At 43.0% G+C, this 12,707-nt stretch overlaps 1 protein-coding gene across 1 annotated transcript; it reads left to right on the top strand.

Moving 5' to 3' along the window:
- The first annotated feature begins 119 nt into the window (after positions 1-119).
- Positions 120-12,462, top strand: mcm3ap (minichromosome maintenance complex component 3 associated protein). The gene is made up of 28 exons (XM_088318288.1): positions 120-1,878; positions 2,535-2,782; positions 3,014-3,095; positions 3,511-3,628; positions 3,779-3,957; positions 4,055-4,194; positions 4,343-4,540; positions 4,616-4,884; positions 4,967-5,129; positions 5,245-5,402; positions 5,744-5,964; positions 6,052-6,308; positions 6,408-6,508; positions 6,630-6,761; positions 6,907-7,020; positions 7,176-7,328; positions 7,420-7,617; positions 7,687-7,755; positions 7,854-7,988; positions 8,321-8,474; positions 8,984-9,248; positions 9,347-9,444; positions 10,004-10,394; positions 10,480-10,767; positions 10,844-10,973; positions 11,547-11,732; positions 11,862-12,015; positions 12,165-12,462. The coding sequence occupies exons 1-28, from the start codon at positions 378-380 to the stop codon at positions 12,330-12,332; spliced, it is 6,270 nt and encodes a 2,089-aa protein (XP_088174414.1). The 5' UTR covers positions 120-377; the 3' UTR covers positions 12,333-12,462.
- Positions 12,463-12,707: the final 245 nt, after the last annotated feature.

Raw genomic sequence — 12,707 nt, 5'->3', positions numbered from 1 at the left:
TAAAACGTCAAAATTACATTAAACTGTATTTATTCCACTAGAACGATTTGGTTTTCGTCAGCGTAAAGCTGACTTTGACGGATATTAGGTTGTTTCCGACTTCCAAGAAGCCTTGAATGCATCTTCTGACCGGAACCGGATAGACAACTTGTTTTTGTACTTGTGACGGAGCCGCTTTTGCAGTTGGGAACGTTTTTTTATACATTAATGGAGCATTGTGAGTAGTTTAAGTTTGAGATATTACTCGATCGTATTAGAACTGCTTATCAACGATGCAGTATTTACGATGTTACTTGTATATATTGATCGGTGACACACGCTAGCTGCATTTGTGACAATTTTTGCAGGTTGTGTTTAGCACTTACCGTTTAGCCGACATGAATCCATCTAACCCATTCGGAATTCCGCGGGGTGGAGGTTTCCAAACGACGAACAACGCCAACACTAGTTTGTTCCAGTCATTTGGACAGCAACCACCCAGCAATGTGCCTCAGAATGTGGGCATGTTTCAATCATCAGCATTTGGGCAACCATCGGCTTCAAAACTGCCCGGGAATACCATGTTTGGACAGAGTCCTTCGTTTGGACAGCAATCAACACAAACCTCATCACTGCCCAGCCACACTCCAGGTTTTAGCCAGCCAAAGGTGGGAGTCCTCAACGCTGGCTTCGGTAGCGGTGCTGGACCAGCTTTTGGATCTGTTAGTGGATCAAGCCAGAGTTCAACTTTTGGACAGACACCTGCATTTGGACAGCAGTCTGCATTTGGTCAGGATTCTAGCTTTGGACAGCCATCTTCAACTTTTGGACAAAAGCTTGCAAGCTTTGGACAGCAGGCTCCAGGATTTGGAAACACCCAACCGATCTCTGGTTCTACTGCTTCATTAGGACCACCTCAGCGGATCGGTTTTGGACAGTCTGTATTTGGGCAACCACCAACAACCACTGCTGCCAGTAATGTGTTTGGTTCTCCTCAAGCTCAGAGCAGAGGATTTGGATCTGAATTCACTTTCAAGCCAGCCAGTGAAGTTCTTTTCAAACCAATCTACAGTGGCAGTCCTGAACCCACTAACCCTCCAACCACATCACTGCCCAGCTTGCCGTTTGGCAGCACAACAGAAAAGACAAGTTCAAGCACGGCTGGTACTGGTAGCACCATCACTAGCTTTTCTGGGGCAAAGTCTGCGTCTCTGGGCTTCAGTTTCTCTCAACCTGCTGCTGCTCCATCCCTTCCAGTTCCAAACAATCCACTGACAACAGTCAATAACAGCGGCTCCACCAGCGCTTTGCAGTTCACATTTTCCCAGCCTGCCGCACCTTCGAGCTCCAACACCACCGCACCTATCACACAGCCGAAAACGCTATCCGCTTTTAGCTTTTCAACCAAACCCCTCCAACCGCAGACGGCACACCTTTTTGGAGGAACCGGTATTGTTCAACCTTCCGCTTTCAGTGACAATAAATCTAAACCAGAGCCTACTTTTGACAATAAAATGATCCAGGACGGAGACACAAATGTATTTGCACAATTTAGAAAAGGAACGAAACGTAAAGAAGAGCCTGCAACAACCGAGCCCACTGCTGCGCCAGAAGCTATTGCAGAGGACGACGAAACAACACAAGCCTCTTCACCGGGACAGCCCCCCAAAAGGCCTCTGATGAGGTCTCGTGCACCTTTAGGGTTATTTAGCAGAGCACTAAGTGGACTCCGAAAAGCAGCCAATCCACTTCGACAAGAGGCGAAGGAACCTCTGCAACAGAAACCACAGCTAGATTTGACGAGCCAGCATCCTCAAGTACTGCATGAAAAAATGACTGCTCCCACATGTGCAGTAAAAACCGTGAGCCCCGAGGAATTGAAAAAAGCTGAACAGTCAGGTGAGATTTCACACTCACTAATGATTCCTGAATGGCTCAGAAAATGAATACAATGGATAAATGCGATGCTCGATCCACTTTGACCTGAAATTATTATAATTCTTAGTATTTAATTTACATGCGAGAAAATACTTTAGTGTTAATTGAGATTTTTTTTTTTTGCATTTGTTTTCATAGTAAATCATTGAATGTTTTTTAACTTAAAAGAAAAGCTGAAGTCATGACGTTCCGTCCACTAGTCACCCATGGCTCAAATATCTGTGCAGTCTCAGTTGATATAGCCTGTTACATGGTTTTTGGAGCTACTATATTAAAATAAATAAATAAATAAAAATAAAAAGGCATAATAAAACTTCATTTTAGTGTCATACCATCAAGTACTAATTTCTACCTGATTCCTGAAAAATAGAAATATAAAATTTTCAATATAGAGATATTTGACCAACAATTCATATTTCTAATCTGCTGTGTAACATGCTATTGTTATAAAAATTGGAAAATTAAGTCAACCACTCTAAACAAGACAAAACTGCAGAGTGTGGCAGCATTGTACATTCTGTTTTCTTTTTGCTCATTTTTTTCAGGCATATTTATCGAGATTTGTATCTTTTAAAATTTCCACTTTGCCAATAAGTCTTGCATTTATTTGCTTCTAGATTTACCACAACCCCAAGAACTGATGGCTGAGACCAAGACTCCATTGAGAACGATCGTACGGAGCGAGAGCTTGGACAGCCTCAGCGGGACGTCTCCCATCGACTGCACTGTCCTTCAGTGCAAGAATGTGCCTCCGGCCCTCAACAAAAGGGACATCATTGAGAAGCATTTTTCTCACTTTGGCAAAGTCTGCAAGATCTCCTGCCGTCCTGCTAAGAACACAGCCATGGTGCATTTCAACAACCACGTGAGTTAAATTTCCTGTTGGTGAATTTCTTGGCGCTAATTTTCACAATTGCCAAAATTAAAGAAAAATAACCACCTCTCATTGGGACTGACGGCAGTTGATGAATTTCATATCCGTGTGAACATCATTCAGTTCAAATAACTCATTCCTACTTCTTGAGCGAGTGCTCACTGTGCTGACAGTTCATAACATTCATAACCTTTTTGTCTCCCTTAAATATATTTCTTGCAGGCATCCGCAGCCAAGGCAAAGAAGAAAGGGAAAGTCCTGCACAAGCATGAACTCCTCCTTTTGTGGCAGCGAAAGAAACAAAGTACGAGTCAAACCGATACAATATATTGGTCGATTAATAAATCCAGCATTAGAGTATATTAGTGCCTGTGCTCATATGTATGCTTAAAGCTCTTTAAAGCAGAGGTCACCAACTTTTTTGAAACGGAGAGCAGTTTGAGTTTATTAATAATTAAGGATTTTCATCTTCGTGAGAACACCGATCATGTTAAAGATTCCTCTCGATAATTATCAGCAAGGTAGAAACCAAATTAATATCAATAAAGCAACACTTTATTTCTATAAATACTGAACTGTTTACATTTTCAAATGATCACATCAACAATATTATTTAGAAAACGATGGCCGCTGTTTTAAAGTTTAGACTTAGATCTTCTGTTTTGTTCTCTTCTCATTTTATCCTGAAATGATTGTCTACTTTTTTTGCGGTGCATCAGGTCCAGGGGATAAAAGCAGAAGACCTGTGGTAAGAAACACGATGGATGAGGACGATGCTAATTTCAAGGCGTCACCACCTCTCAAACGTCCTTTACTTAGCAACACCTTCAGCCGCAGGTAACAGCCGAGTGTTATTATTTCAGAACCAATGATGTAACAGAGTAACTACTGTGATCGAAACTGCTCTTGTAGTTGAATTCTGTTAAATTGTCGTTATGTTTACTACCCTGTCTTTCGAATACAACTGATATTTTGAGTGTCTTGTAGCTCACCCGTGAAGAGGCCGCCAATAGGCAAGTCTCTCCAGCTGGACTCTGAACTTCAGAAGGAGAATGTCGCAACAAGTCAGAGCTCCGAGTGCCTCGTCCCCCTCATCGGCGTCATGGCTGAGACATCAGAGGACAAGTACCGCCTTCTAGAGCAGAGGGACAAACTTTTGCGGCAAGGTATTTCCATTCTTCACCAGCCTATTGGTGTTAACGTCTGTTTGCCCGTCACTGAACCTCAAGCATCACAAAAATACTCCCAACTTATGCCCACCAGGTCGACCCAAAAGTATGGACATGGACCTGTCTAAGGTTTTTGTAGGAACGTGTCCTGACATGTGTCCTGAGAAGGAGAGATACATGAGGGAAACAAGAAATCAGCTCAGCATATATGAAGTCCTGCCCAACACAGAGATGGTACCATTTGCAATATTTCATCACAATATTAACATGTTTTTTTAAATGCTCATCATAATTGTGTGCACTTCAATGAAAAGTGACTGTATCGACCTGTTTAATGTAGTTCTGAAATGTCTAATAAATGTATTCCAATTGGCACAACTAGGTGGATCACGCAGCAGCCATCAAAGAGTACAGTCGTTCATCAGCTGACCAGGAGGAGCCCCTTCCTCATGAGTTACGCCCCTTGCCGGTACTCAGCATGACTATGGACTACCTGGTCACTCAGATCATGGACCAGGGTCATGACAGCTTGAGGGATTGGTATGATTTTGTCTGGAACAGAACCCGCGGTATCCGAAAGGTAGGAACTGACTTGGATTGATTGACCGGGGCGTAAATGTTACAAAGGTAACCAATTGTTCTGTTTTACTTAAAGGACATCACCCAGCAGCGTCTGTGCTGCCCACACACAGTCTCACTGATAGAGAAGTGCACGCGCTTCCACTTACATTGCGCCCACCATCTCTGCGAAGAGCCAATGTCCGTTTTCGACGTTAAGATCAACAACGAGAACTTGACAAAGTGCCTGCAAAGCCTGAAAGAAATGTACGAGGACCTGAAGGGCCGTCACATTTATTGCCCCCGTGAGGCCGAGTTCCGCCAGTACAATGTCCTGCTGAAGCTGAATGACGGGGATATCCTACGGTTAGTGCGCAAAATCACACTTGCGCAAATACAAAATTTGAATTCATTATTTTGAAGAACTATTTCCATCTTTCCTGTACAGTGAAGTCCAACAATTCCGCGATGAAGTGCGCAACTCGCCCGAAGTGCACTTTGCAGTGCAGGCATTTGCCGCACTCAACAGCAACAACTTTGTGCGGTTCTTCAAGCTGGTAAAAAAAGCGTCTTACCTGGCTGGTTGCCTCCTCCACAGATATTTCAATCAGGTCAGGAAATATGATCATTCGGTTATTGAATGAAATAACCATTCAGTTCTGTAACAGATGCGCTTTCTGTCATACTTACTGTTTCCTTTAAGTCGCCTCGTGTGTGTTTGTGCAGGTCAGAGCAAAAGCATTGAAAACCTTGAACATTGCTCACACGGTGGGTCCACGGTCAACTGCTTTTCCAGTGGAGGACATCGTTCGGATGTTGATGTTCTGCAGTGCGAAAGAAGCAACTGACTTCATCCAGCAGTACAGCCTCAACGTCAACGAGGGGTGAGTGTCACCGGTTTTGTGGCTGGCAAATTTCAAAGGCTCTAAAGAAAAGAAACATCATGTCAAAATCTTCTCCACTAATAATATGTGCTCTCCCGCTTTATGCATATGCTTGGTGGTTTGGTTCGAGAATCAGGGAGACGTCAACAGTTGCTTTAGTGAAATCACACTCTTTTCTGACTTGTCTCTCTTACTATTAAAATGATTCAATTCAATTTTTAAAGCTGCGTATCTGGATCAGATACTTGATTCATCACACTCGGACTGCAGCAGTGTTTGTCATGGATGATCACAAGCACTGAACTGCTGTATTCAATCTATTTTCCACTTTTTGTTGACAGTGTGGTCGATTTGAATCGGATAGCTTATCAGGAACCGGAGTTGCTATCCCAGAACAAGTCAGCGGTCATTCAGGCTAAAAAAACATCATCAACTGGGGAAGTTGTGAATGGAGGCCCCCTCCCTAATCCTCCTCAGCACAAACCCGTCTGCACCTTTGACTCCCACAACAAGTACAGAGGAGGAGGCCCTCTGACTGAGCCTGCACCAATTCAATTTAAAGGTATTGTCACACTCAGGCATGGATTATGAAAATTGAAGATTTGGACTTGATACTCATTATCCATTTGTATTTATTTGTTTTTTATAGCTACTGTTGCCAAAGTGGAGGTTAAGGCCCCGCCCAGCGTCCAGTTGCAAACGCAGGTTTCGCCAGTCAGGCATCCTGATGTCTCCTATGTTTTTGGGATGAGACCAGCCGTTGCAGAGAAGACAGAGTCCAATAGTTCCTTTCAAAGTTTGGCCTTCCAAACTGAAATACCGCAGCTACTCCAGCCAATGGCACAGCCGCTACCTGCCAAAGCGCCGTCACCTGCACCGGAACCTCAGCCAGTGTTCAGCGATGCGGTGGGGGAGGAATAATTTTTTATTTAATTTTTTTTTGCACTTTATCTGTTCACATCTTACTTGAATACTCACTTGGTGCATTTTTTTTTCTATCCACAGGACATTATGGCTGAAGTGGAATGTTTGATTGATGAAATGGTCGGGACATCTGCAAGAGCGGTAGCTACTGATGGAGCCAATTATGCCGCAATAGCTCTTGAGTAAGTCTGCATAATGTCATGTAAACTTGCATGTATGTGCAAATGTCACAGACTGAAAGTGTTTTTAAAGATGGAAACTGACCGTGCCTGCTTCAATTAATTTCCAATGCTATATCTGCAGTGAGAGCAGTGGACAGGCAGAGTCCGTAGTAAATGAGGTCTTAGGAGAAATGCTCCAAGAATTGTCTTCGACCGAGATCCATCTTGAACAACAGCGTGCCGCCGAAGAGAAACGCAAGATTGAGGAAGCAAGGTTTGCGTTTTTTTAAATCTAATTTTAAGATGCACAATATTTACTTCCTTGTTGATTTTGCAACATGACCCTACATCATCAATGGAAATATTGATTTGTGCATCGGTCACAATGCAAATGAATAAGAATGCTCTCTCGATTCCAGGCGGAAACAAGAACATGAGAACTTTTTGGCCAAGTTCAGACTCTCTTTGTTCGCAGAGATTATGCAGCAAGTATTAGATGAGTCTATCAAAGAGACTGCAACAACAGTGTTCCAGTAAGGCTGAGTACATTCTAGAAAGTCACTTGATCCATTAGTATTGTAATACAGATTCATTTATTGCTTGTGTTTAAAAAAAAAAATCCGATATTAAATCGTAATCACATTATGGAGAGGAAACAAGAACGGAATGAAATATTTATCCCTTTCAGGCAAGCAGTGGATGAGAAAGCACGTTGTGTTGCTAAATGTTCTCAAGAGGTCTGCACTAGTCTAATTGAGGAGACTTTGAAAGCAGACATTTCTCTGCTGGTCGAAGAAATCCTCGCGGCTGAGCTGCAGCGTGCTCGCAAGTACATCAAAAGGTAGGGAGAAAAAATTCTAAGCTTGGAGTCATTAATGTGATGATGGTGAAGGTACTCACCACTTTTTCTTTTGTCTTACCTGCCTAAATAGGTGGCGTGATGTGGTAGCAGTGCGCCGGCAGCTGAAGAGACAGATGAGGGGCTTCCCAGCAGCTCCTTGCTTCGTGGACCCTCGCTTCAAATTGAAGGCGCTGGCTCCAAGCGCTCCCGCACAACAGTCAATAGAGGATCTCACTTGTGGAATTGTAAACCTGGGAAATGCAGGAAGGTTATCGCTGTCAAGTTCCAGGTATTTTCTTTGTTTGTATGTATTCCACCTTTGGCAAAGATCGGAAGTAACTGACTCATGCTTCATCAGGGTGTTGAAAATGAGACATTTGGCTGTCCACCAAATGAGAGTCCAGTACTACTACCAGCAGCTTCTTGAGTAAGTCCTAATTTCATTTGTCTGCTGGCTTATGGTTGTTTGCGGCAAACTAACAAACTTGCCTTTATGTGTTCATTTATTAAATATTTGTGTCGCAGTGAGTTAGTGTGGGCGCCACTCGACATGCCAGGACTGGTGATGGAAAATCTCCACAATCCACCTCATAGAATCTTCTGGAAAGCTGTTGTCTTACTACCCAGTGAGCATGAGAGTGTCGCCAGCTTGTCAGACAGGTGAGTAGTTGGACAGTTCTGATTTAATGCACGTAACAAATTTATAGAATTTGTGTATTTCAAGTGACACACATTTAATATTGCTGTTTTTAAATTCATGGAGCAATGCCTTTTCCCAGGCGAACGTGAAATTTGCTCCAGATTTTATCACGTTCATCACATTCCTATTGGAACACTTCTATAGACTAATTTGCCAATATTTTTCCAAACTAAGTCCAAGATAAACGGCACTCTCTCAGTTTCAAGAAACAGTGTACTGTAGACATATAGCCTGAGTAAATTGTGAAAATCATTTACATTCACCAAACATATGGGTGTCATTTCCTGTCCAGGATTCTGTCTGACTGGCTAGAAGTGAAGCTTGCTGGCAGCCAAGCGTCAACGCTCATGGAGGAGCCGCAGGATGGCACACTGCAGACCCTCTACCTGTCCAACACAATTCGGGAGAAAGGACATCGTACCCATAATGTCCATGTCAGCATCAAGGTCTGTATAGGTTTGAGAGTTCAAGATCATTCTCAATTGGTTGCTGACCCATTAAGGGTAGTAAAAAAAAAAAAAGACACAATGGTGGCCAGTTTACAACATTTTGAGGGAACACAATGAACTTGTATGATGGGCGGCCTTAGAATATGTGGTCCTGCGGCACAAGAGGAAGAAAGAATTCTGGATCTCAACAAATGTAAATATGTTAAACCAGGCAATTACTGTTTCTTTGCCATCACACTCAGCACAGGTGTCCCACAAGGCTCTGTGCTGAGCCCAGTGTTGTAAAGTCGAGTTACGTATGTTAATGACACAGCAATTGTGGGACTCATCACAGCGGAGAGATGAGGCTGTCTACAGGGAAGATCATTGTTGCTATAATTATGTTATTAATGTGGATTTAATTTTGACAAAGATAGTTCATACTGAATAGGTTCTGGTGTTTTTCTTGCCTTCCCTCCTGTATGTTTCTTGCATGCTTTATGTGACGTTTTCAAGTTATTTTCCAGGTGTCCAGAGGTCCTCTGTCCGAAGACGGTTTATCCAAAATGGAGGAGTGCTGTGAGCTGCAGGGGGCGGGTGCACTGATCATGTTGCTTCCCGCGCTGCCCTTCTCAGAGGCCGATCATGACGAGCAGGACGTCCCGCTGCTCTCAGCCTTGCTTCAGCTCAAACAGTTGCAAAAAGCCAGCACCTGGCACAGCCTGCTACCTCTGGTCATTCTGGTGCCAGGGCCTGACCGCGGCACCTGCAACACTCGGAAACTTGAAGAAGGTAAGTGAATCACATTTGTGTAAAATGTGGTTTGTGGGCAAAAAGTACTGATATTTGAGTTTAATTTTTTTTGTTCTCTGTCTCTGGTGGTCTTACAGAATTGATGCTTCCTCTGCTTGTAAAGGATGGCCTCATATCAGAATACAGGTTATTGTTCATACCAGAAACCACAAATGATATGCAGGGATCCAAACAGGTAATTTGCATGTTTGCCTAACCCCTACGTTGTTTTTCTTTTAACTCATTCTAAACACAAACTCAATAATATAGTGAGTCCAAATATGAAATTTGCAAGTAGGCAGAGAAGACAAGTTTGAGCTGGACTATTTTTTTATGATGATGCAGTACACTACTAAACCACTTCATATGCTGACCATAATAATTAACAAACTGTATTGTTACAATATTGCCTTCCTTCCCTCCTTACAATGGTCCATGTTTAGTTTGGTACAAGTCACCGAACTGCACAGTGACTACATGCGACCATTTAAATAGGTTGACAGGACTAATTAAAAGTAAAAAATAATAATCATAAATTTGTCCAGTTCTGATTCATGAGTTTGTTTTTTCTATTTTGAACAATAATTCATAAGCAATGCCTGATTGTATTCATTACATTTCTACTTCATAACTTTGCCAAATTCAAGTTATTTCTGTGACATTTACATGTTTTCCGTTATCACTAGAGGTGTACAATGGTTTTTGTACACTTGTGTATTTTCTTTAATATTTCATCTACCTTGCTGTGTTTTTAGCTCAGCTGCGCTATGCGTTGGCTTCTTCCTCGTGCACCTCCAACGATCCCACTTTCCTGCCACACCCTGGTGCATCTTGTAGAGGCCAGCTTGAGTCACGAGTTCAGTCGCAGGATTTCTGCTGACTGCCAAGAGCGTGCCGCTGCTGGTCTCCCACCGCAAGATCCCGCGCCTATCATCCAGCTGTACAACGCCATCATCAGCCACATTGCTAGTAAAATATCGTCAGAGGAGCTCTCCAAAATCTCGTGGCCGCCCCGAGAGTTCTGTCTTCCTGATAATGGCGAGTTTGTTCCGCATTTGGGCTGGAATACTGGCCCACATCTGGCCTGGTTGCGTGAGGCCATCCTCAACTTGCAGCTTCCACAATGGAGGCAACTATCAACTTCAGGTCAGTGGGAATAATATGCACATATGTCAAGCACGTGCAATGTGATTTGAATTCCTCAATTCATTCCGAGTCGTTTTTCCTCTAGACACCTGGTCTGAGTTGTGCTCGGCCATCTACCGCTACGCCGATCAGATCCAAGTCACGTGTGGTAGTCAGCCCCTCATTATGTCACGTCTGGAAAATCTACTAGAGCGGGTCAGAATCAAAGGCCACCGCAGGAGAACTTCGGCTTCCCAGCTAAGCTTGAACATCTGGGATGATACACACGACGCATGTCCAGCCTATAGTCAGATCCCTTGGGTTGACGTGCTTGTCATTTGTATTGACCACAAACTGAAAGACTGGCAGCTTCCTGGACCACCTGTCTGTGAAGGTGGGAGACGACTACATTTTCTTTGTTTACCCCTGCTGTCACTAATGATAACACGGAGCTTATTTCTCTTGATAAGATGCTATGACAAAAGATGGGGAAATCCTGGTTTACTATCTCAGCGAGTCATTAAAGGACTTCCACCCACCCGAGGACTGGATCGAGGCCGTCATAATGACCCACAGGGAGAAACAGCTAGATGACAAAAGGTACAAGTTCTCTAAAGCCCCTTTTACGCTGCTCTGCAACTGCTCTACATGCAGCAATAACACTTTGAAATTGGGGGAAAAGTAAGCACAGGGAATTATTCAGTCGCACTGCCTGTGGAATGTGGATGGTAGATTTGATTTAGTCCAATCAGATTTCATTCTCTGTGTTGGCGCAGAGCCTTCAAACTCATCTGTGCTGGTCTGTGCAACTGACGCTTTACGAGCAATGAGACTGTTTCTTGAACCGATCAGATTTCAAATTCCCATCAAAGCAAACTAACTGGCCCAAAATATCGTCAGCAATTTTCCATCCTCTGATTGGTTGGTCATTGCAAGCCATGTTCAACTAGCAAAACCAGCCTGTAGCAATCCACACTGGTTAATAAATTATTATTATAATGGATTTTATTGTCATTAAGTAATTTTATTTTTGTACTGCTCCAGGTTACGTTCATGATGTTATATTGCGTGGTCAAGGAGCAAATGAAACTCAAAATTAAAGGTCCTACTGTAGTGTAATGGGGAAAAAAGCTGACTGCCACACTTTCTCATTGACTTCCTCCCTCCCAAAAGGACAAGTTCTCCTACCTGCTCTTCACCCAACAACCTGACAATCAAGCAGCGATTGTTCCAGAGCCCGCTGGAGCCTCTGGAGGCCCAGGAAGCTCCTCTGGACATCTCACACACCCCCACAGCTGTAGAGGTGCTCACCCACAAGGTGTTCCAAAGTTTAGAGGAGGAAAAGGCTGAAAGCAGAAGGTACTTCATATTTTAGTATAAAGAAAATTCTGACATATTGAACATATACCACCATGCTGTTTCTTTCTGTACATTAGTCACATTTAATTTGTATTATTAAAAAAAAAAACTGTCATTTGATCTTTGCAGGAGCACACAGCAGCTCCAGCGTTGGCTAGATGGTGGCGACTGCGTGGACAAATGGTCCACGCCACTCCTCATCCCGTCCTCCATTCTGCTCTCCATGCCCGTTTTTCTGAAGCATAGGCCCTCCGCCAAGCCTTTGGATGCTGTTTTTACAAAGGTGTGACATCTTATCCTGTATGACAAATAACCATTGACACTCATATTCCTCCAATGAACCTGCACAGAACTAGGTGACCTAATTTCAGTTAATGGCTCTCGTGTGCACACCTGATTGAACCTGAGAAATTTTAATCGTTACTTTTCCAGGAAGCGCAGAGCCTCGAACCAGTTAATAAAGACAAGTGGTCCCAGAGGAGTCGTTTGTCACTGACTGAGCGATTGAGTGACCTTCAGCAGCAGATTGAAGCAAGCCAAAAGGAAGAATCGGCCTGCAAACTAAAACTGAAAGCAATGATGAGCATTGTTGAAGATTGAATTAACTTTGGCTTTTATCTAAAGGACACATAATTTTCCATCAACTATACTTATGTCATTATTGTGCATTGAAGTGTTTTATTTTTCTTGAACATTTTAGTTTTTGAGCAAATAAATGAAAACAACAGCACTTGTGTTCATTTTACCCAGCTGAGCAATTTATCTGTGATTTTCCAATCTTGTCTTTCCACATTTATCTCAAAACATGCCACCTGGTTTCGCAGAAAATCTCATTTAATAACAGCAACATGCAAGACACTTCTTTCAACTCCAATGAAAAGGAATACCATTTACTGGTTAGGATTTGGGTGTAGGTACGAGGTGTGTACAGGACTGGTCATGCGCTCCTGAAAAGTAATTTCACAATCAAGACAA

The sequence above is a fragment of the Idiotropiscis lumnitzeri genome, chromosome 16, assembly GCF_059441095.1.
Source record: "Idiotropiscis lumnitzeri isolate Australia: NSW breed Sydney's pygmy pipehorse chromosome 16, RoL_Ilum_1.0, whole genome shotgun sequence".
Lineage (NCBI taxonomy): Eukaryota > Metazoa > Chordata > Actinopteri > Syngnathiformes > Syngnathidae > Idiotropiscis > Idiotropiscis lumnitzeri.
Note: the sequence above shows the minus strand (reverse complement) of the source record. Positions and strands in the feature narration are given on the sequence as shown.